General features: G+C 34.5%; 1 protein-coding gene across 1 annotated transcript in view; it reads left to right on the top strand.

Moving 5' to 3' along the window:
- Window positions 1-26,266, top strand: part of LOC136028638 (transcription factor sox-3-like) — a 34,749-nt gene that overhangs the window by 6,305 nt on the left and 2,178 nt on the right. The window contains exon 2 of the mRNA XM_065706467.1: window positions 904-1,129. Within this exon, the coding sequence (XP_065562539.1) occupies window positions 918-1,129 (212 nt within the window). The 5' untranslated portion in view covers window positions 904-917. The remainder of the gene's footprint in view (window positions 1-903; window positions 1,130-26,266) is intronic.

Genomic DNA, 26,266 nt, shown 5'->3' on the forward strand with positions numbered 1-26,266 from the left:
TATAGCCATCTTGATAATATTAGGACTGTAAACTAGCTTTAGAATTTGTATCATGGCTTGAAATTCACCGTTGCATAGAGAGAAATAACCAGATTTCCAAAGTTCATACTAAGTCCTATTTGCCTTCAATTCAAGTAGTACTAAAGTATATTTCTTACAATTTGAGATTGTATATTGCTCACTACTGGTATTATAGCTGGCGAGACCAGAATACTATCTGATAAATCAATCCAATATTTTTGTATGTTGTTCAATTACTCAGAGGTTATTAAAAAAGTATCCAATTTTACGCTTACGTTTTTAAGATAATTTTAATTGTATTCTGAAAGTTACTGATGTCGCAACTGGTGCAAGACTATGAAAATCTTAATTTATTACGTTTTTGTTGTCAGGCTACATATTCACGTTTGACTCCCAAATCCATATTCCTGTTTTTTATACTCGAATTTTGTGTTTTCAGTAAATCGCTGGTTTTCTATAATCGTAGAAACATAAGTAAACATAACTAGTTGGTTTTATAAGTACTAGTTTTATTGATATATGTTAGATAAGTTGTGAAGTATTTTTTTTCCGCTTTAAATTTCAACTTCACTCTTTACTTCCCTCGGAAAAATATATTTTTTTAATTAATATATTTAATTTAATAATTAAAAATATTATTTTTTATTATTATTTATTAAAATAATAATAATAATTTTATTTTTATTTTTACTATTTAATAATTTTATTAAATATAAACATAATAAAATTTTTATATTATTTAAAATATTAAATACATTAATTTAATAAATTAAACAATGATGTTGCCCAGACATTAAACCTTTGTCTATTTATGCGCCTAATAGCTTTGTAAGTTTCTTACTTTTTTATGTAATTGAACAATTTGTTACACTTGTATTTCAGGTGAACTTTAATCCATGGCTTTCCAGCAAAGAAGATCACCAGAGCCTGATCATGTGAAGCGACCAATGAATGCCTTTATGGTTTGGTCTCGAGGCCAAAGGCGAAAATTGTCGCACGATTTTCCAAAAATGCACAATTCAGAGATTTCTAAGCGATTAGGAATTGAGTGGAAAACTCTTACAGACAATGACAAACGACCTTTCATTGACGAAGCAAAGCGTTTAAGGTAATAAAGTGGTAACTGCTTGTTTAAAAACTGTTTTTAAGGAGGGGGGGTCTTGGCACTGGCAAGAATTCAAGAAATGGCACAAAAGCTTAAGACACTATGTGCGCTCATCGCTCTTTTGCCTGGGTTTTCTTGAGCTCGTTTTTATGTACTTTGGTCACAAATCGACTGTAAATAGCTAGCGCATTTTAGTAACACAAGTCAACTTGGGCTCTTTAGATTGATACGATAATTATTAGAAATTGCCTTTGATAATCTGCGTCTTTTTTTATTGTTATTGCTAGAAGTATGATTGCACATAAATACCAAATTTTGAAAAATGATTTGGTTGAATAAGTCAATTAGTTAATTCTTGGATTTGTCATAAAACAAATGAACTACTCATACGAAGATTGAGATTGGTAAAAGTGCCTAAGGAAGTTAATTGAAGTCCTCTACTTTTCCAAGGAAGAAGCTTGGATAGGGAACGTTAAGTGTTCCCTGTTTCTACTAGAAACTCTCTCTCTTTCTCTCTTTCTCTCTCTTTTCCCTCTCTCTCCCTCTCTCTTGCCTCTATTATTTAGCAGTGACAAAAATTGTCTTATTTTAAAACTTGGGAAATATTTTGTCAAGTCTTTAGTGTTTCAGTTACACCCAGGTAAGGGGCTCGAAGGCTCACTCATGGTACTTAGGTTATGTATCTTTTGAACTTTTGGCAAATGAAAACAAGTATTTGTTTTAAAGTTTAGGCAATAATATTCTCTCAGATCAGTTTTATGACCACACTGGCTAGACTGGGTAAACAAAAAAACTAAAAATTACATAGGAGAAAAATAAGCTCGAAACGCTACCTTCTTATTTTTCTCGTAAAGGTGTGAGCTGCCCCACAATTACTGAGCTTCATACACCAAGAGGCTCCATAAGTCGTCCCCTGGATCGATATGTGCGATTCCTGGGAGTTCTTTTGGATGAAAATTTATCATTTAAGTGGCATGTTCAAATAATAAGAGTGAAAATTTCCCGTGGACTTGGGATCATCCGAAAATTAAAGCGTTTATTCCCTTTCCCTATCCTCCGTCTTTTATACTTTTCTCTGATTTACTGTTCGTCTGTGTGGATGTCAACATTTCCCTCGGTACTTGCTCCTATTCACAATCTTTATGAGAAAGCGGCAAAAATTCTCCAGTCGGCTACACACACTCCTCTTGACCTCCTCAAAATTAAAGATATTTATGTTTTATCTCTATCTTCGTTGGCATATCAATACGTCCAGGGAGATGTCCCATGTTGTTTTTCGGGACTGCTTAAACTAGTAGGGGAAGTAAATTTGTATATCGTTTGTAACCGGGAGGATGTGATGATTCCAGCTAGTCCCTCGGTTCGTTCAGACTTCGGCCTGGCTGTGACTGTGGGACGTGCTTGGAACTTGGTTCCCGCTGAGATCCGACAGTCACGAACACTTGGCTCCTTTAAGAGACAGATGAAAAGTTTCTTATTAAAGGCTTCTTATTAAATGTTTTTTTATGGTTTCTTTATTATTTTTTTTTCTTTTTTGGGTTGTTGTTTTGTTGGTGTTGTATCCTCGATGACGCGAGAATTTTAATTTGTATTTTATTATCGGGTGATGTGGGGGTCGCTGTTTCGTGGGGACTGCCGGTGAGTTGATTTCTTTTTCTTACATATTTATATTTAGATGTTGGTTAGTATGTTTATGACAAGTTTTATGATCCTTTATTTATTGTATGCCGTTTCCCAAATAACGGGCCATTGAGCCCTTTGGGATATTGTTTTTGTTATTGTTATTTTATGAAAATAAATAGAACTTGAACTTGAACTTGATGAAAATATTCGGTAAAGCTAAAGTCGGGTATCCTGTACCCGGGTTAGTTCTCTTTGGATGTAAAGCCGAGACGGCAACTTATTAATTTTGGTACTCAAGAAATTCAAAGTGTCTGAAAACAGGGATTTTGATAGCCAGCTAGGGTGCTCAGGAAAATCAATTAAGTAAAGTAGGCAGCTTCATATTTGCTCATTCGATATATGTCAGTCGGTAAAGTTTGAATTTTAGAATTTTGTTCCAGTTCTTTTAAGAATGACCATTGAATCACAAAGGCCGTTTAATTAGAATAAATAGCTCTTTTGAAAGTACTAAAGAACTAAAGCGTTTAGAACAAGGTATTGACGAGGGGGCAAACCCCCTCATAATAATTTCTGTTTGTTTTAAGTTTTACTGTTGCTCCTTACTTTAAGCTGAAAAACTTGTTTTCTTTTAATTAATAAGAAAATAAATTGGTGAACCTAGATATTAGAATATTATTCTAGGATAGAATATTAGACACTACAGTAATAACAGTGGTCAAATGTGGCTCTGGAACATGGATAGTCCAGAAGACGGTGGAGGATTTGTTGGATGTTATCCGGACCAATTGTCTACAGACGTGGTTCAATCCTAATTTCTAGGGTTATAACGAGAAAAGAGTTGAGATGGCTATTACATGAAGTAGGCATGAAGGATGAGAGTTTGCCAAAGATCGTCCTTTCCGGCCAACTTTTAAGGACCAAACAAAAAGCAGGTTTACCCCGAATAAGTTCGTAAGGAAGAATTTAATGAAAATTTGAATCTCTTGAGAGGATGTACAGCGATTTGAATAGATCGGGGTGGAAGAAAAGCGTGTGTGGCTGTGTTGGCTACAATAAATCTTCTTGAGACTTGGAATCACTTTTATGCTTGGAGAAGTAGCTTTAACATGAAAAATGTTGGCTTGGGAAAAGGTTTTTTAATTTCGTCATCTGAGAATATGTTTATCCGCCATTCTTTTTTCAAGCCTTGGCCTTGATCACATCTAATCAAACAGTTTGTGATAAAATATTATGTTATAATTACTTGGGTCAATAGTAACCAAAACTCTAAAAAGTAAATTTTTATAACAATTAATGTATCTAAAGTAATAGCTTTTTACGCTGATTAAATAAATACGACAACTTTTTTCAGCTAAAAGTACATAACAAGATCAAAACTTAAAACGAACAGAAATTATTACGTATATGTGGGGGTTCCCTCCTCCTTAATATTTTGCTCTTCATGCTAAAGAATTTTAGTATCTTTAAAAAAAAACTTCTTATTGTTCCAATTCAACAGCCTTTTTATTTAAGGAATCGTTCTTGAAGAATTTGGAAAAGTCAAACTTTAACGGAAAAAGCGAAGTATTGAGGAGAAGGTGACCCTCCTCATAATTTATGTTCGTTTTCATTTTTGATGTTGCTCCTTTTTTCAGTTTAAATAAGTTGTTTTTTTTTTAAATATATTTTATGAGAAATTTTTAAATAATGCCTGCAAATCTCGCTACCCCTCGATGATAAATTCCTCAACCCTAAAAATCTCTCCATGGAAATTTCATCCGAGATAAAAATATCCCCGATTTGGAAAATTCCATCAGACAATTCCATTCTCGCTGAAATCCCCTCCCCCCGGAAAATTTCTTGAGGAAGATTCCGATATAATTTTTTTCTTCGCGAATTTCCATTGAAAAAGGTTTTAATTTCTGGTTTTTCTTTTTCAAATCATGCTGTTAACCTCCCCTCCATGGAAAATATGTCCCGAAAACTCACTCACCCTAGTAGAAAGTTGCTCCCACACAAAATTCCCACTGGATAGTATATCCCGCGAAAAATACCCCTGTGGAGAGTTTCTCTCGTAAAAAATCCCACATGTAAAATTTGTAAAAATTTTGTAAAATTTGTCAGTTGAGAGAAAGTAAGACAAATAAATGTAATTTCCTATGAAAATTCTAGTAAAGTCCCCCATGCATAAAGCTTTTATCAGGTAAGTCCAACCTATGGAAACTTTTATCCCAACAGATAATTTTCCCCGTAGAAAATCTCTCGGTAACACCTGCCCCCAAAAATACTGTATACTCCCCAATAACAAACACTATACATAAACAATAGTAGAAATTCATGACTTATGCATTTTTCTCCGGGTGTTGTGGGGGATTGTGCTATCCATAGAGGAATAGTCCTGGATCTTTCAACTATGCTGAATAAAGTGGTTATATTGAAATTTTAATTGGGCTTCTTTGAGGGGGAAAGGAGAGTAAGAGGGGTTTTGTAGTAGCAGTGGGGCTCTGAAGCCGACAAGCACAAAGTTTGCATAGCCGGTTCACACCTCATTTACATACTCCAATTTGCACAAAATTTGCATATTCCAACAGGAGTGCCTAGGGATCGTAAAGATTATACCTTAAACATCATGTACATACTCCAACAGGTACAAAATTAGCATAGTACAAGATATACATAATTTGCATACTTAAATGAGGACATATTCTGCTCGTACTACTTAAGAAGACGGGGTCAAAGAGTTTTCAAAAACTCATTTATAAGCTTCCTACACTGATTGAATATAAAGCGGTATTTTAACTGTATTTATACGAACCAAATTTCAATGAAACAGAAAGCGATAAGTTTGCTAGCCCTTTTTTCTTACGACGCGCGCTTGGATAAAGTAAACCAGCGAATTTATGTCCCGAATGAGTCAATTACTATGCCATTTTTAAGAGGGAATGTCCCACCACCTAGAGTCCCTAATGCCCCTCACCCAAATATTTGCCTACCGCTGATTTTGAACTTTTATTTAATTCATTTTTTTATTCAATTTTTTATTGATTTTGACATTCTTCAACTTTTTTTGGGGGAAATTGTCTTTTTTTACATGTGTTAAAAAAACATTAAGTGTACTTATAAAAAAATAAATTCACATGCAATATTTTAGAAATACGAAATGAAAATGAAATAAATATGTTAGTCATAATTTTTGCTTTTAGAAAATTAATGTTTATATTGACTTTTTTTACGTATTTTTTTGGAACTTATGAAATCTTTTCATAATTTTTTACTTGTCTTAAAACAACTATAAATATACTTACAAAAAAAGAAAATCACTTGTGATATTTTCGAAATAAAAAATAAAGATGACATAGATATTTTAGTCTTGGTTTTTCCTATTTGAAAAATAATGTTTAGTAGTGACACTTTTTTTACTTTGTTTTAACTTAGAAGATTTTCAGCTTTTTTTCATGTCTTAAAATGGCATTGTTACTGGCTCATATTAGAACTGGACATGGTATGGCGGTGAGGTTGACATAGGCACTTTGAAACGATTTCCTCGTTAACTTGAGATTTTATTAGCAAATAATTCTGTCAAGTAAATATTTTTGGAAGGTGGGCCATAAGACAATAGGTTGTTAAATTGGTAAAAATGTTTGACTTAAATCAAGTATTTTTCTTGCAAATGACCTGTTTTAAGGATATGTATAATTTTAAATGCTAGAAAGAACCTTGAATCAAACAATGCACCTAGAGAAACCATTAAATGAAAGCACTTTTGCATATAACTACCTCAGCTAGTAGTTAAGTTTCGAGTGTTTTAGTTTCTGACTGAATATTAAAAATTTAATATAAGCAATTTTAAGGAGAATAAACTCCAGCAGTTGATATATTTCAAGTGTTTCAGTTCCTGACTGAGCGTCAAGAATTTAATGAAAGTTCTTTTGAACAGACAAACTCAGTTAGATAATAAATTATGTGTGTTTTAATTGCAGGCTGAGTACCAAAAACTTAAAAATACACTTTTGACTTGAAAAAATCAGCTAGTTGATAAATTCCGAATGTTTTAGTTACATACTGGACATATATAACAATAAATGAAAGTAATTTTGAAAGCAACAAACCCAGCTAGTTGGTAAATTCTGTGTGTTTTAGTTGCTGACTGAGAAAAAAAAATTTAACGAGATCCCTTTTGAGTACAACAAATTAAACTAATTGATAAGTTTTGTATGTTTTACTTGCATGGTGAGGACCGAAAATTTATTAAAAACAATTTTGAGTACAACAATCTCACCTAGTTTGTAAATTCTGATTCTTTTAGTTACCGACTGGGTGTCAAAAAATCTAATGAAAACACTTTCGAGTTCAACAAACTCAGCTGGTTGGTATATTCCAAGTCTTTTAGTTGCTGATTTGGTAAAAAAAATTAACGAAAGCACTTTTGAGTACAACAAAATCAACTAATTGATAAATTTTGCATGTTTTACTTGGGAGCGGAAAACCGAAAATTTAATAAAAACAAATTTGACTACAACAATCTCACCTAGTTGGTAAATTCCGAGTCTTTTAGTCACCGACTGGGTATAAAAATATTTAATGAAAGCAGTTTTGAGTACAACAAATATTTTTAACTATAATAGACAGTTTGAGACATGAAGGTACATATTTTCTCAAAAACGTATACTTCAGCTTCTTTGAATGTTCTAATAAAAAATAATATAGTCGAATGTATTTAAGCAATGTTATGATGGCTCTATGAGAAAAATGATATAACCTCACATGTTTTTAACAGAGCCAAATGATTTTAACTTGTTTATTTTGAATTTTGATGTAATCAGTTTCTTGATTTAGGTCGCTTGAGATTTATTTTAATTATAATAAGCCGTTTGAGACAAGAAGGTACATATTTTATCAAAACCATAACCTTAGCTTCTTAGAACGTCGAAGTCGAATAGATTTAAAGCAATATCACGACAGCACTATGAGAGAAATGATACAACCCAAAACGGTTTTCAGGCTTGATTCATTTAACAAGACAGAGAAATTCTCGAAAACAAAGCATAAAATTTTCAGAAATAAGCAATGTTCGAGGACACTATGAGAGATATTATACAACCCTAAACGTTTTCTTACGATTTACTAATTAAACAAGACCAAGAAATTCTCGGAATTAAACCATGAAAATCTTGGAAACAAAACATTTGTCAAAGAGATGCCAATAAATCCTCAGAAAGAAAGATCTTAAAGGTATAGCAATAGATTATTTCTATGACCAGCTGTTGTAGAAAACCAACTATCTGTCCAGGTATTGGGAATGTCAAGGGAATCGCACTAAGCCTTTTATGGTTTGAGTGTATGATTGTCTTAACACTTCAATTAATTTTCGGCCGTATGCTTTGTCTATATGTCTTTTTCATGCCTAACATTGTTTTTCAACTTTATACGCATCCCAATATCAAGTAATGCATTTCAAAAAGGCTTCATAATATCATTTCAGAACAAATTCTTTTCTTGGAATTCTCCGGCTTAAGGTTTTTTATTTCGCTTGCATCTTGTCTGAAGTCTATTATTTGAGGGTTTTACATTGATATTTTGTGATTTAACTTGATTTAACTAATGAATTTTAATATTTAGTTGTCTGTTAGGACTTTTGGATTAAGCTTTTGAATTTGTGTGGATGTGTCGTGTCTGAAGCTTATTAGCTGGGGTGTTTACTGTATTAAAAAAAATAAGTTAAAGCATTTCAGACTCTAGTATACCGCCTGTAAGCACAGTTAAAGCGTCCGTGTCAGAAAATTCCTGTTCTTGCATCTCTGAGCTTTTGAACAAACATTCTAAACGTTGTAGTTGCTAGTGTACCCTAAAAAATAATGGAAATAATACCAAAGTAATGCAAGAGATATCGATTGTATCTCTTAAAATTTCGAAGGTAGTAGTAACGTTTGCTGGCAATTTTTTCACCAATTCGTCTTTAAATTCTTTGGTGATATTATCTGTCATTGCCCTTTTTATTTTGCCTGCAATTTTAATGTCTATTTTTACACTATTTTTACACAGGTGACTGTACCGGCTTGTAGACAAGATATGGTTAATTATAATTGTATAGGAGTACGCCTGTCTTCTTTGGACCTTCTGTTGAATGCTAACACTTGAAAGCTGGTGATAGGGTTTATCACTGAGTAACATGATGTAATTTGAGTTAAAATAGAAAAGTTGTGGGCATCAAACCATGGCTACCTGTAGAAAAAGCCAAGACAGATAGTCTGATTGAGGGAAAAAAGCAAATCTGGCATTAAACCCCCTTATTAGTATTGTGTAAAAATAATGTTAGTTCATTTGTTAATAAATAAGTAAGATACCACAAGTACTAGCAAGAAGATACCCCTCGTCATCAACTATTCTTGTTTTGTTGGCATTCTCTTCATTTGATATTATATCTCGAGATCTCACTCTCAAATATCCACCATCATAAGAGTTAAATTTGTTCGGTACTCCAAATAAATCTAATGTATCACAGTCATGACTAAGCATGCAAAAGCTTCCAGTGGTGTTACCATAAGTGCTTGTTTCGAAGTTCAAATATTTGTCTTTGTCAGTATTCAATGCTACAATAACGCTATCATGTGCAGACACTCTCCTAAAATACTTCATCTTCATTTTTTAAATAGTGCATAAATGTTTATCCTTTCAGTGCGCAATTAATATTGATCAAAAAACATACAATAAACTAACTACTTTCGATGACCAGCCACACAGCGGTACGGAGGCAGCCGCATAAAAAAGAAAAAATCCAAAAACTTTCAGAAATTTACATTTCAAATTCTAGATGTTGACATACTTTCACTATATCAAGCACTGCCATATTTTTGGTTCCAATTATAGATGACAGCACAACTGAATTTTGAGCTGTGTTACATTTGATTAACCTTCTCAAGACCAGAACACAGTTTGTGCTTTAATGAAAGAAAGAAATGACCGTATGTCAGTTACACTGACATATACCGACATTTCTTCGTTTTAGTTTCGATAATTTTTCATTTATGAAAGTAAGAAAGGTGAAAATATTTCAAGCGTATATTGTATTCAGTAAGGCGCAAATTGTGTTCTGGTCTTGAGACGGCACAGGGGCTAAAGGCCCTTCCCATGTTAATTTTAGCTCTTCTTGAGTTTGACTCGGTTTTTATTGTAATTTTTGTTCGTTTTGAGCTTCATTTACTTATTGATAGTGATTTGTGGTAGTTTTACTCTCGTAAGATTATTTGACTTATACTGAAAAAGTAGTACTTATACTAGTACTGAAAAAATTCAAATCTTATGATGTTGGATATGCGAGAGTTAGATCTCCAGAATTGTGCAGCTGAGATTTTTGTGCTCAAAAGCGCTTTCGAAAGATTTTTTTACCCATTCAGAAACTATAACACTCGGAATTTTTAAAAACTAGCTGAGTTTGCTGTACTCAAAAGTGCTTTTATTAATTCTTTAATACCCAGTCAATAACTAAAACAATTGTAATTTATCAACTAGCTGTGTTTATTGTACTCAAAAGTATCTTCATTATTTTTTTGTTGCTCAGTCACCAACTAGAACACTAGGAATTTATCAACTAGCTGAGTTTGTTGTGTACAAAGTGCTTTTATTACAAAATTTTATACCCAGTCGGTAACTAAGAGACTCGAAATATATGTTCAGTCAGCAGTTAAAACACATAGACTTTATCAACTTGTTGAGTTTGTTGTACTCAAAATGTTTCCATTAAATTATTTGGGACTCAGCCCCGTAATTAAAACACTCAAAATTAATCAACTAGCTGAGTTATCTGTACTCAATTAAATTTTATTAAATTTATTATGTTTAATTAAATTTATTAAATTTTATTTTAAAAATTTTATTAAATTTTGTTACTCAGTCAGTAACTGAAACACACGGAGTTTACTAACTAGCTGATTTTGTTGTATTCATAAGTCCTTTTATTAAATTTTTGGACTCAGCCTGCAAGAAAAACACGCTTAATTTATCAACTAGCTGAGTTTGTAGTACTCAAAAAGTGCATTCACTAATTTTTTGTTACTGAATGAGCAAGTAGAACACTCGGAATATACAAACAAACTGAGTTTGTCATACTCGAAAGAGCTTTTATTAAATCTTATATACACAGTCGGTAACTAAAACCTGCGAAATTTATCAACTAGCAGATTTTTGTCCTCAAAAGTGTTTTTAGTAAGTGCCTTAATTTGTTTGTACAAAAGAAACGGAACCAATCAATTAGTTGAGTTTGTTGTACTTAAAAGCGCTTTTGTTAAAATTTTGGTACTCAATCAGCAACTAAAACACTCGGGATAAACCAACTAGCTGAGTTTGTTGTCCTCAAAAGTACCTTTATCAATTCATTTATACCCAGTCGGTAACTAAAACATTCGGAATTTACCAACGAGCGGCAATTGTTGTATTCAAAAGTGCATTTATTAAATTTTTGTTACTCAGTCAGCATCTAAAACACTCAAAGTATACCAGCTAGTTGAGTTTGTTGAACTCAAAAATGCTCGCATTAAATTTTATTTATACCCAGGCGGTGACTTAAAGACTCAGAGCTTACCAACTAGATGAGATTGTTGTACTAAAAAAGTTCTTTTATTAAATTTTTGGTATTCAGACAGCAAGTAAAACACACGGAATTTATTAACTACCCTAAGTTTGTCGGAAGGACAAAAACTTGGGGTAGGGGCATTGGAGACCCTTGGAGGTAGGATATAGATGATCATAAGTTCTCTCTAAAGAATACCATAGATAATTGATTCTTTGGGGACAGACGTTCACCGGTTTACTTTTCCCAAATGCGCGTCACAAGAAAAAAGGGATGGCAGACCTGTAGTTTTTTGATTAATTAAAATTTAGTTAGTATTAAAATTGCGTTTAAAAATCCCGCTTTATATTCACTCAAGGTAGGAAGCTTATAAATGGGTATTTCCAAATTCTTTGTGCCCGTCCTCCTAAGTAGTACGATCAAAATATGTACTCATGTAAGTATGCAAATTATGTACCTCTTATACTATGCTAATTTTGTGCCTGTAGGAGCATGCAAACAAAGTTTAGGGTATAGTTTTAAAGCCTCGGGCGTTCCTGTTGGAATATGAAAATTTTGTGTCTGTTGGAGTATGCACATGAGGTGTGAACCGGATACTCAAATTTTGTGCTTGTAGGCTCCGGAACTCCGCCACTACTGTTTGTTGCTCTTCAATCTATTGGGCCACTTAAAAAGGCACTAGTACTTATAATTTCATTCGAATAAGCCCTCATAGTAAATTATAGAATTACTTGATCGGTACGATCACCCCTGAGAAAAAACAAACAAACAAAAAATAGACAAAAACAGATAAACACAAATACATAATCTTTCTTTTGGCAAAAAAATAAAAAAAATTCCACATCTTTATAGATGGGAGCTTGGAATCTCTACTGTTAGATTATTTGTTCATATACGCTGATTATGAGGGTGGAATTTTCATTAAGGATCTTTGATTCTTAAAGGGTGTTGCTCTCTTTGTTTGAAAATCAGGCAAATTTTCCCAGGGTCGTAAATTTTAAAGATTAATACTGAACTTGATAAATCTTATTTATCAAGTAATAATAAGAACATTCTTTTGAGGTACCTATTGATTTCAAAAATTTAATTTTCTAGAACTTCGGTTACTATTAAGCCATATCGCTCATTATTTAAAGTTTATTTATTACGTACTGTTTGATTCAAAACAAGCATAATTCCATAAGTTTATTGTTACCCAATAAAAGCTAAAGTCCTTGCATTATGTTCCTAATTTTCTAATAAGAGGGAAAATATCTCAAAAAGACAAGGAATGTTTATGAAAATCACACTATCAGATTCAGCATATCAGAAAATCATACTGTAGAGGGCAAAAGCTCCTATCTATAAAATGTGCAGTCTTGCAAAAAAAAAATTCCCCAGAAGAAAGATTGCAGATGTGTCTATTTTTCTGAGAGAGGATCGTATCAATCCAATGGTACTAGTAAGTCAGGCTAGGACGCAGTTGAACGGAAATTACAAGGTTTAGGGTCGGTTTTAAGTGACCAAAAGATTTTAGCACGGAAAGTGGCATTTTCTGCCATTTTATTGCATGTGGCTAAGTCAAATATGACTTTACCACTTGGACGTAGTGGACCTAGTGGAATCTATTTCAAAGTATCAAAAAATTATATATCGAGTTACCCAGTTTTAGAGAAAGTAACGTCGCATGGGGGTGCATTCGTTCCTGAAGAGTCAGGTAGTCCGTACAAGATAAATGGAGGAACAACAGTTCATTGTACAGGCGGGGAGGGAGTGCCATGTGTAAAAAAGAGCGCATTCCAAATCCCAAACTGTCTAGCTCATCACAAGTCTTCAGCTAAATATAGAAAGGGGTGCCGAGGGGAAAAGGAATTAAGCTCTTATCTTCCTTCACTTATAGTAAGCTTTAATATTTCTGCAATCGGATGATACTATTACTAAGACTACTAACAACTCATTGCAGCACCAAAACACCTGAAGCAAACACAGCTTACTATGCTTCTCCTCTATCCCCAATATATTCCAAGTCTCCCTCTTTACACCCTCACAGCAAGTTTCTATTTACCTTAAATCTTTCTTTACGAAATCCTCCCACCCCAACCGAAGAAGTCCTGCTTTTTGTTTATCCTTGAACGGTGGGCCGAAAAGGATATTCGTTGGAAATCTGTCACCTTTCATCCGTAGATCATGTACTAGCCTTCTCAACCCTTATCTTGTTGTAGACCTAGAAAGTGGATTGAACCACAGTTTTCGTACTTCCTGCTGTTGGAAATACTGTAAGTCAGTCGGATGCCCAGAACAATCCCTAGGCATTTTCTCTGGGAAAGATCTAGCAAATCTTTCTCCATTTTTAGCAGCGAACATGCTTCAGAACCTTAGTTGAGCCCTGTCATCACTGTATTTTTCAATATTCTAATCTATTTTCTATTCTAATTATTCTAATAATTATTCAATTATTATAATCGCATTCTTCCTAGTCTTCTAAACTTTTTTCAACTGAGAAATAGCACCCTGGGCCTTGACTATTCTACTTTTAACATCTTATGTGTTTTCCTTCTACACTAGGTTGTGGTTATTACTGCAACCATAACATTCAAGCGTATTCGGGTCCTGGGCATGAGAAGTTTTCTTAATTTCAAATATTTGAGACTGAAGGATAAATTATCGTTATCTAGAGGGGGAGAGGAGGGATAGTTTTGCATTTAAATAGGATAAAAAAATCACTTGCATAAGATATACCCAATGAAAGAAGACCATTTCATGGTCTTCAACTATTATCACTTCCGACAAGACGGGAAGAATCAAATTCCTTAGCTAAATTGTTGATTTGAAGAGGCTTAAGTTGTACGGGGTTGATTTGAATAGGGTAGAGTCTAACAGGGTTGAATTGAATGGTGATTGAGTTATATAAGGTTTGAGTTGAATGAGGGTTGAGTAGCAGGGGGGTCGAGTTGAAGTAGGGTATAGTTCAACGAGGGCTAAATTACACGAGGGTAGAGTCAAAAGGGGGTTAGTTAAACGATGGCTCAGTTATACGAGGGATGAGTTCAATGTGGGTTGAGTTGCACGGGAACCCTTCCTGAGATATTACAGCTATTCCCTTTTCCCTACCTGAATACATATGGTGTCTTTTGATTTAGTTCAACATGCACATACACCCTTTTAGTGGGTGGGGGAGGAGGAATAGTTTGGCATTCAAAGAGCATAAAAAAGCACCTATATAAGACATAATCAATGAATAAAGATCATTTCATTCCAGTCAATTTTTATCATTTCCAACAAAACGGGTTGATTTAAACTTTCTAATTATATTGTTGATTTAAGGAGGCTTGAGCTAAATGGGGTTGAGTTAAATAGGGTAGAATAAAACAGGATTGGGTTAAACGAAAATTTAATTACATGGCGATTGATTTACATAATGGTTGAATTAAATGGCGGTTAATTTGAAGTAGGTTTCAGTTAAACGGGGAATGAGCTCCCGGTGACTTAAATAGGGAAATTGTGGTAAGTTAAATAGGGTTGAGTTAAATGAGGGTTCAATTACACGGAGAATGAGTTTAATGAAGGCTGAATTATTTGGGGTTCAGATTGATGCGGTTCTGCTGTACAGGGTTAGAGTTGAATGTGGGTTCAGTTAAGCGGGGGTTGAGTTGAACTGGAATTAAGTTGTAAGGGATTTCAGCTAAACGGGAGTTGTGCCAAACGGGGGTTGTGCTACACAAAGCTTCAGTAGAATAGGCTCAGTTGCACAGGGTTAAGTTAAATGAGGGTTCCGCTGAATGGGTTCAATTCCTGAGATATTGCATGTATGCTTTTTTAACTACCTGGATGCACATAATGTCCGTTGATTTTAGTTCAACATGCAGAGACACTTTTTTGGAAAAATGTATGTACTTGATATGTTTTAAACCAGATAAGCATCCCCTTCAACATTCCTTTTAAGTTTTAACTTTGTACCCTTGGCCATTCCTGAGATACTAGAGATGCGCCCTTTTGACAACCAAGATGTACATAGTGAGTTTGCATTTAGTTCAACATACCTCTCAACATTCCCTTAAAGTGTCAGCTTAATATCCTTAACAGTTCCTGAGATTCTGCAAATACACCATTTTAACAACCAGCATGAATATAGTCTCTTTAGACTTAGTTCAACATCCTCCTAAATATTCCCTAAAAGTTTCAACTGAAAGTTGTTCACCGTTTTTCACATATTGCAGATGCACCCTTTTGACCAGCTGGATATACATAGCGTCTTTTGGTTCAATTTAACATCCCTCTCAATATTCCCTGAAAGCTTTAAAATAAATACCCGTACCCATTCCTAGCTTATTAAAAACACGCCCTTTGGCATCCTTGATGAAGATAGTATGCCCACAAATAACAACTCTAAAATCACTCTAAAAAAAACATTTTCCACAGAGGAAATTCCTCATCACGCGGAAACATCTGATCTAAAAGAAGTAATTATTAATATATATATATATATATGTAGCCTTAATGTAGTTTTATTTTATCCTTACCTAGGTTCAAACGAAATTAGCAAGGATGAAGACCAAAATCTCAGTTTCAACGCAGCTAAAATAAGGACATTCCAGAAGATGATTCAGAAAATGATTTGTCTAAAACAGGGTGGTTCTTAGAATTGAAAAGTCACGTTTTGTCACAACACCCTCGTAAATTTGTTTGAAGGAACCATTGATTTTTTGAACATATTATTTTGAGGACTATAACAAAAAATACATCCCATGTCAAATTATTACAAGAATATAGCAGAAATATGAGCTATATTTATTATAAAAAAAAAAGACAATCAAATTCACCAAAAATCCTAAAGATTAAACAATTTCGAGCGAAAAATAATTTCTTTGATCTGGAAATCAGTATAAAAAAATTCATTGTCACCTGTAATTTTCCAACATATGTACAAAGCTAAACTTTTATGGTTCGTATTATTTGCTTAGCTTCAAATGATGAAGAAGTTTCATCTTTCCTCAATTTTCCTTCCAATTGTATTAGATTTCACCCCTTGTTTACTGGAATTGTAATTTGATCAAAGAAAAAAAAAATGAATCCAATAAATTTCCCTTTCTTATTTTTTATGTTGTGTAACATTGGAAAAAGACAAATTGTAGTACATTCTTTTTTATTAGAAATGGCATACATTGTTTATTTTTTTCTAAAATCAAAACTACAATCTACTTTATTCCTTCTATTGACAAAGGGGACAACTAGTAATCTTTTTTCCTGCTTCAAGGGATCTGCTCTCACAAATTTTGTACACAAGCCCGCGTATGAGATGTGTGCCCTATGTTGTGCCAAGAAGAACTTCGGACTTGAGTCACTGGGCATAAGTGGTGGTGCCCATGATCTACAACTGGCAGAGGATTCCCGACCCCTTGGCCTAAATAGGGGTATTTACCCTAACGAAAGCCGCCTTGTTTTATAGTTTCTATTCACACTCGATTGCTATGAGTTTATTGCGATCTTGAATTTAATAAACTCATGAGTTTTTTTTGTTTATCTATGGGTTTCAGTTTATCTATGATTTCTTGAAGGGCCAAGTGACAAAAATAGTTAAAAAAAAAAGTAAGTTATAATAATTTGATGATCGTTGAAATATCCTCAATATCTATCACAAACAATTAAAGTAACACGAATTAACGCTTAATTATTTACATTTTGACCGAAGAAAAATGTTGCATACAAAATTAGGTTAGCAAGAATCTTTAGATATAATTGTCAGTAGGCTTTCAAGTTAAAAATTTTGCGATTTTGTCAGCTAACTTTATCTGGCTGTGTTTAAAATAGTATAACGAAAAAAATGGATTTCAAAAATCTATGTAGCACAAACATTAGAATCAAAAAAGTATGTAAATCACCACTGTCCACTGCCATAAAAAGGACGATCATCAGGCCAACAACTAAGCATTAATTCACCATATCTATGTTGAATTGAATTGAATTTATTTATAACTCATTATAATACACATGAAAAACGGAGTATAATGTGAATAAAAGAAAAGAGGAAAAAGAAAATGACCTAAAAAACTACACAAAAAACTTTGCAACACTTCACCTTACTTAAAAACAATTAAAACATACAAAAGCGAAACATTCATTGAATCAAAATAGCGCTCCATGGGTGCCGACCAATTCTACTATTATAAGCTTCTATGCTTTCTCTGATAGAAGCATTCGGGTCTATGATGCCGTATCTTTTAATGACCCAGGAGTTGCTTGACCATGGTGGAAGGGCAAGCAGGTATTTGGCATACCGGAAATAGATTCGCCGAAGTTCCTTCGTCTCGGTTATCGCAAACGTACGCCAAAAAGGTGCAGGGTATAGGAAATTCGGGAGTGCAGAAGCATTGTAAAGTTTCGCTAACAGTTTACGGTTGAGTCGAAGTTTGTTTGCTACCAAGCTTCCGTATGCAGTTGCTGTTCGACGTTGGAAATGAAGGACCAAGAGCCTTCTAGTTGCTTTAAGAGTGTCACCAATAGGAAGCCCTAAATATTTCATTTGTTGTCCTCCTGCTTTTCATCAGGAGAATACAGGTATAATCATAAATTGATTTGCTGGACATAAAGTGCCCTTCGGTTCTTCATCAGGACCACGGATGCTCAATCAAACATTGTTTTGGAAGATCTATATTGCCCTTCGGCTAATCATTAGGGCAATGCCTGTTCGATTAAATTTTCGATTCACCAGATTTTTGTTGCCCTCCTACTCCTCTCTTCGAGAACAGCTTACCAAAAGGTTTTGGCAATTGTCTCGATAGTATTGAAATTTCATTTGCAATCTTTAGGCGTGAAAGACAAAAATGATGGCTTATTTTTAAGGATAATTTCTTAAACCACATTAACCTGCGATAATAAATGATAAAAAATAAAGAAAAACCATCAAAAGTGAGGATTTTCCTCCCGATTGTCCTCTGCGCTGAAGAAGAGAGGTGGTTGTCCTCCTGAATTATTTGCTGTGTGTTATGAAGTATTTGGTTTGGCCTTGAAAACTCCCATTTTTGATCGGTTTTCTGTATTTTTTGTTATTTATTTGTGCATATTTACTTCTTTATCATCTATCTTTTATAAATGATTACAGACAGGTTTTCTATTTCAATATTCGCTTTTTCTTCAAATAAAAAAAAATAAAGAGAAAATCTGCTTTACATACTGGAAACAAAGAGCGAATTAAAATCTAAAAATTTAAAATCTCTAATAAAAATATTTAAAAATTTAAATTGAAAGGTTTGGTTAACCAACATATTTTACATAAGAACAATTGATTTAAAGTGACGTAATGAGTGAAGAAGAAATTGTTTTAAGTTGTGAAAGCGCATACCTTTTTAGAAATGATCCTTTTTGAGAAGCATGGATTGACTGACTTAGCCAGTAGATTTAGTCCAAAAATTTGACCTTGAATATGCAACCAGGTCAATATCACATTGTCCTTGAATGTTTTCCATTTATGTTTTCTTTATACGTACTGGATAAACCTGAATGTACTGAATAAAATGCACTTGAATATGCCCCTTTTCTGTTTTAAGTAGTGGGGCCATAACAAATTTGGCCAGAGCGCCATGACAACCAGTTTGGGTCCCTAGCAGCCAGCAGGTGCTTTTGATTATTGATTATGTAAACCTGGATGTTACTTAATACTATACGGATTGTTGTTTTCTTTGGTTGTTACGTATTTGTTTACTTATGCACATGTTTAAAAACCAAAGTGGGTTAGGTAAAAAAATCCTGAGGGCCACGTCAGTCAAGATATTTTTCCCCCAAGATGTGACTTTAATTAAAAATTGATCATAGACTAATTTTCACTTATGTAGATGATATAGGTTTATTTGTGGAGGTTTACACAAGCCTTTGTTTGGATTTTCAAACTTTATTTTCAGTATTGTTAGAAAACAAGGGTGTACCGTCACCTATTGATTTTCAATAGTAACAAAGAGGTCCCGTTACGAGGTCTAGACATCTATTGGTTTTCGGCATCGATGTGTATGAGTTTGCTACTTTTTTTTCGGGTAATAGACCGGGTAATTTTGTTTGTTCCCTGAAGCTATAAACCCCACATCCAAACCTGAAGAGCCATCAGTCTAGCTTTCGAGATGACTCATGAAATAAGATTCTTTTAAAGAATTGGATCCGAGCATATTTTCAGGTAAGGTTCTAATCATGTTAAGGATCGCACTAACCCCCTCTCCCCCAAAAAAGGGATCTGAGTACACTCAATTTGGAACTGATAAAATTCTCATAAAATTCTCTATAAAATAAACAGAAAAAACTTTTTCCCTTCCCCGCTATTTACAGTTTTCTAGTTCTCACAAAGTTCACACTTTGTCAAAACTGGTCTGCATCTAGCTAATTGAGAAAGAGGAATACTACCATTCTCTGCTAAATTGACAAATTTTCAGTAAAATAGTTATGTAAAAGTGTGTTTCATTTACCTTGAATCTTTTGTTTTTGAGAGAAAAAGGAGAGGCTATGATTACTATTTTCATAGGAAAATGTGGCTAGCTCTAGTTTAAGTAGTCAATTTTTATTTTGAGGAAAGAGGGCGGGGACCAAGCGTGAGCTATTAGAAAAACTAAAACAGCTATTCAAGTTGAATTTAAGGAGAACAAAATGTACGATGAAACTAAGATTTTTCAGGTTAATTATTAATAAAACTAATATACTTATTCGATTTTAATTAAAACCCAATTAAAATATTTAAGGGTCAATCATATGGAAAATTAAAACTGTTATTCGAGTTAAATTTAAGGGGAAGATCAATTATGTTGAAGCTAAGATTTTTAAGGGCAAATATTTTGGAAAACTAAAACAGTTATTCGTATTAAATTTAAAAGGAGGACAAGAAATGTCAAACGTACGATTTTTAAGGCTCAATTATTTCGAAAATGAAAACACTTTAATCTTTATTTCAGGAAAACACCTTCCAAGAGTGGGTTGCTCCCCCAAATAAACATAGGGTATGCAATGTAGCAGAGGCAAACATACAAAGCGAAAATGCAGGACCTAGGCGAGATGGTCCTAGTATGCAAAACATGGAAGCAGGACCTTTAAGACCTGCTTCCCCCAAGCAAGGCGAGAACATGGGCACCTCTGCGCTTCTCCAACCACAAAGTGAAGATACTTGGCATTTTTTCTTACAAAGTCATGATGAGGAGATAATCAGTCCCTTCGTAAGTGCAATTATTGACACTCATAGATAAAAAAGTTATACCAATAACGAGGTCATTTTTATATGTTTGTACGCATAACAAGGATGTTGAAGAAGGTAGAATATCGAGGGGGCCCTTGTTCAAGGCCTTTGGGGATGAGGACATTGCCAATCCTAAAAAACGCTTTTTCACCACGATGAAAATAAATTATTTTTCTTTAAGCTAAAACCGTACCATTTCAATGGGAAATTAGCTGAGTTGTTGGGGACCTTGTTCAATAGTTCTAGGGAGAAGGAGTGGGTCTGAGGGGCCCTGGTTCTCAAAAAATTAAATAGGTTATTCATCACGATGAAAATAATTTACCCTTTTTAAAAAGAAAATATCTTTTGTCAAAGATGACTCAAGGATGAGTGCCTTTAGCTTAATTTTAACATTTTTTTTCAGGACGAAACCATAAGTGTTTCAAGGGAAAATAAATTGTTTTTCTTTTTTACAGGTTCCCATTGATGATCCAGCTTGAATTGACCAGCTGCTGATCGACTTCTCTGGCAAAAAAAAAAACAACGTAAATAAACAGGATTACCAATTTTTGGAGGATTTGTCAGAATATTTCCCTGGCAAAGAAGAAGCAACCAACACCCCACACATGGACACTTTTACATTTTGCCCTCCTATAAGTGTAATTATTTAAGAATCACGGCAAAAATTCAAGGGAGTGGGGAACCTTTTTCAATGCTATTGGGAAGGAGTTTGCTCCTCAAAAACAAAAACAGGGGTATTGTTTTTTATGGCACTTGGTATTAACCAAGTGACATATAGTGATTGCAAATTATGTCTGTCTGTCGGTCTGTCTGTCCCGGTTTTGGTAGTTTAGGCACTTCCAGATAAGCTAGGACGACGAAGTTCAGCTGGCGTAAAAGGGATCAGAACAGATTGATTTAGAAACAGTTTTTCCCCCAATTCTACCATCTGGGGGGCGGAGTGGGGGGACGGTTAATTCAGAAAAATAGAAAAAATGAGGTATTTTAACTCTTGAACAGGCGATCAGATATTACTGAAATTTGATATTTAGAAGGATATAGTGTCCCAGAGCTTTTATTTTAAATCCCGATCGGATCCTGTGACATTGAGGGAGTTGGAGGGGGAGACCTAAAATCTTTGAAAACGCTTAGAATGGAGGCATCGGGATGAAACTAGGTGGGAAAAATAAGCACAAGTCATAGATACTTGACTGAAATAATCGGAACAGATCCTATCTCTTCGGGGAGATGGGGGGATGGTTAATTTTGAGAAATTTGAAAAAATGAGGTATTTTTAACTTACAAAGAAGTGACTGGATCTTAATGAAATTTCATATTTAGAAGGATCTCATAACTCAGATCTTTTATTTTAAATTCCAACCAGATCCAGTGTCACTGGGGGGAGTGTGGGCGTGGGGAACTGGAAATCTCGGAAAAGGCTGAGAGTGGAGAGATCAGGATGAAAGTTGTTTGGAAGAATAAGCAAAAGTCCAAGATACGTTGCTGACATAACGAGGCTGGACCCACTCTCTTTGGGGGATTTGGGGGGAGTAATTTGGAAAATTTAGAAAAAATAAGGTATTTGTAACTTACGAACGGGGGATCAGATCTTAATGAAATGTGATATTTAGAAGGATCTTGTGCTTTACAGCTGTCATTCTAAATCCCAACCAGATCCGGTGACACTGGGGAGAGTTGGAGGGGTAAACCGGAAATCTTAGAAAACGTAACAATTGAGGTATCTTTATCTTACGAATGGGTAATCAGATTTTAATGAAACTTGACATATAGAAAGATTTTATGTCTTAAATATTCCATTTCCAGTTCGAATCAGATCAGGGACATACGGGGTGGGAGGGGGAAAACACAAATCTTGGAAAATGCTTAGAGTGCTGAGATCGCGATAAAACTCGATGGGAAGAATAAGCACAAGTTTTAGTTACGTGATTGACATAATTGGAACGGATCCGCCCTCTTTGGGGGAGTTGGGGGGATGGGTGTGTGTGTGTTAATTTTGAAAAATTAGAAAAACTGAGGTATTTTTAACTTAAGAACGGGTGATCGGGTCTTAATGAATTTTGCTGTTTAGAAGGACCTCGTGTCTCAGAGCTCTTATTTTAAATCCCGACCGGCATTAAACCTATTATTTCCTTTTAAATCAATCTATTGATCCTTAGAATTTTGATAGAGCTCATGTCATATGAGTTCTTGGCTCTTCCGGCATCGTCAAAAGTGCCATATAAGCTCTTAGCTCTTGTTTTAGCTTAATAACAGGGAACTATGATGGCCCTCAAAAACAGGGTTATATTTTATGTTTTCTGCTTAATAACAGGGAACTATGCTGGCCCTCGAAAATAGAACTATAACGATCCTCATTTACGGAATAATTTTCGGTCGATGAATTTTTAAGTAGTAGTACAGGGTCTCTACCGGAAAGCAGCCACTACCCCCCATTGGGGCTTAATGCGTCCAAGTTGCCAGTAACCATGACCCCCCAGATATCTATGCAAGCAGCCATCTCTGGGAGTTGCCAGGACTATAATCTATGTATTCAAATTTAATAATATATTCGGTTTACATACCAATAATATGTTCTATTTCAGCCAAATACATTCGTTTCAAGACGAAAATCACAAGTTTTTCAAAGAGAAAATGAATTGCTATGAATTTTTAGGTTCACTTAGCTGTACTATCGCGAGGTCAAGAGCCCTCCAGCGATGGCATGGAGACTCATATTTTGTCACCGCCAATGAAATTTCGCGACTGTCTCTGTGCTAGTACGGTAAGTGAGTGGGAGGCGGTAAATTTATTCTGTGAGGAGATAAACCCTGTTAGTGTTGCTCTCCTCGACACTACATTTTCATTTAGACGCTTTGTGAGTTATTTCGGTCTTAATGCAGATTTTTCGGATTGGGTGGAAAACCAACTTACACCAAATACGGTCGAAAGGGAGGTAGCAGACACCAATTCCCCCTCCATTTCACTCCTTTACAACAGTGAAAGTGAAGTGGAGGATGCCGATAGGCTAAGACAGGCATACTCTAGAACCAAATTTTACCTGAAGAGGAGGATGGTTTCGCATGGGTGGACCATCTTTTCCCTAAAACCCTCTAGGACATACTATCAGGCATGGAAGATATCCCCTTCTATCCATTTCTCCGCAAAATACTCACAACGATCCCGAAGAAGAGGATCAGGACAAAGTGGAGCTGGTTCACCCCCTGCATTATCAGATTTTTCCTACCTAACTCTGCCTTGCCCGATTCTGCCTCGCCCGATTCTTCGAGCTGAATGTGGAGATCCACTCAATAAGATTACAGCTGATAGTATCAACTCAGATCTAATTGACATATTAAATTCATGTTTGTGCACGATTTGGGCCCTTCTTAAAAAATAGATTCAAGAGGGGGTTGAAGCGGTAGCTTTAAAGCATCCGTCACACACAAAAAAAAAACATTTAAATGTGAAATTGGGGGAAGTGTATCCGCATTATATACAAACAGAAACGGAGACACTTCATCTGGATTTACAACATTTTGAGGGTGTTTCTTCATAATATATATATATATATATATATATATATATATATATATATATATATATATATATATATATATATATATATATATATATATATATATATATATATATATATATATATATATATATATATATATTAGTTAGTCTTCAACTCAGACACTTTTTTGGCTTGGTGACAAGAAATAAGTAAAAAATTCCTGAGCAAACAGGTTTTGTGACTCAACTCGATTATTACTCCTATCAAACAGTTCGTGGTAACGAACTATAGTAAGGAGCGACCCGGCTCAATAGTAACCAAAACTCTAAAAAAATTAATTTTGATATCAATAGCTACATCAAAAGAATTGCATTTTAATGCTGATTTTAAATATATAAGTTTCATCAAGTTTAGTCTTACCCATCAAAAGTTACGAGCCTGAGAAAATTTGCCTTATTTAAGAAAATAGGGGAAAACACCCCCTAAAAGTCGTAGGATTAACGAAAATGACACCATCAGATTCAGCGTATCAGAGAACCCTACTGTAGAAGTTTCAAGCTCCTATCTACAAAAATGTGGAATTTTGTATTTTTTGCCAGAAGACAAATCACGGGTGCGTGTTTATTTGTTTGTTTTTTTTTGTTTTGTTTTTTTTCTTTTTCCCAGGGGTCATCGTATCGACCAAGTGGTCCTAGAATGTCGCAAGAGGGCTCATTCTAACGGAAATTAAAAGTTCTAGTGCCCTTTTTAAGTGACCAAAAAATTGGAGGGCATCTAGGCCCCCTCCCACGGTCATTTTTTCCAAAAGTCAACGGATCAAAATTTTGAGATAGCCATTTTGTTCAACATAGTCGAAAACCATAATAACTATGTCTTTGGGGATGACTTACTCCCCCACAATCCCTGGGGGAGGGGCTGTAAGTTACAAACTTTGACCAGTGTTTACATACAGTAATGGTTATTGGGAAGTGTACAGAGGTTTTCAGGGGGATTTTATATTGTTTGGGGGTGGGGCTGAGGAGAGGGGGCTATGTTGGAGGATCTTTCCTTGGAGGAATCTGTCATGGGGGAAGAAAAATTCAATGAAAAGGGCGCAGGATTTTCTGGCATTACTATAAGAAAACAATGAAAAATAAAATGAAAACTTTTTTCAAATGAAAGGAAGGAGTAGCATTGAAACTTAAAACGAACAGATATTATTACGAATATGAGGGGTTCTAATAATACTTTAGCATAAAGAGCGAGGTATTTAGGAGGAGATAAATACCTCGCTCTTTATGCTAAAGTATTTTTAGTAATTTCAACTATTTATTCTACGGCCTTTCTGATTCAGGGGTCATTCTTAAAGAATTGGGACAAAACTTACGATTTAGTGCAAAGAGCGGGGTATTAACGAGGGTACAAACCCCCTCGTATACATAATAAAAATATAAGGTTATGAAAGTTTGTTACGTAAGTTAATTCTTAAGTTGCGTATATTTTTTACTAATAAAAACGTTCGTTAAAAATTAAAAGTTCTAGTTGCCTTTTTAAGTAACCGAAAAATTGGAGGGCAACTATGCCTCCTTCTCCACCCCTTATTTCTCAAAATCGTTTGATCAAAACTAAGAGAAAGCCATTTAGCCAAAAAAGAATTAATATAGAAATTTCATTTTAATAATTTATGTGCAGAGAGCCAAAACCAAACATGCATTAATTCAAAAACGTTCAGAAATTAAATAAAAAAAACTAATTTTTTTTAGCTGAAAGTAAGGAGCGACATTAAAACTTAAAACGAACAGAAATTACTCCGTATATGAAATGGGTTGTCCCCTCCGCAATCCCTCGCTCTTTACGCTAAAGTTTGACTCTTTGTCACAATTCTACTTTTTAAAACAATTAAAAGCTTTAGCATAAAGGGCGAGGGATTGCGGAGGGGACAACCCATTTCATATACGGAGTAATTTCTGTTCGTTTTAAGTTTTAATGCCACTCCTTACTTTCAGCTAAAAAAATTAGTTTTTTTTTATTTAATAAGTAAAAGGAACATTCATTTTATCTATATATATATATATATATGTATATATATATATATATATGCCAGTGTATTCTATAAACCCTATAGGCCAGTGTGTTCTCCTGATGAGCCCTTGTGTTGGGTTGTTGCCTCTGAATTATTTGTCTTTATTATTTTTTCTATTGTTTGGTAAATGACGACTTATATTTATTGACGACATGACTGCCTGTCCATGGATTATTCTTTATGGTTGATTGTGTTTGGCTATGCTGTTTGACCTATGTGATTGTATGGAT

This window comes from Artemia franciscana, chromosome 7, assembly GCF_032884065.1.
Source record: "Artemia franciscana chromosome 7, ASM3288406v1, whole genome shotgun sequence".
NCBI lineage: Eukaryota > Metazoa > Arthropoda > Branchiopoda > Anostraca > Artemiidae > Artemia > Artemia franciscana.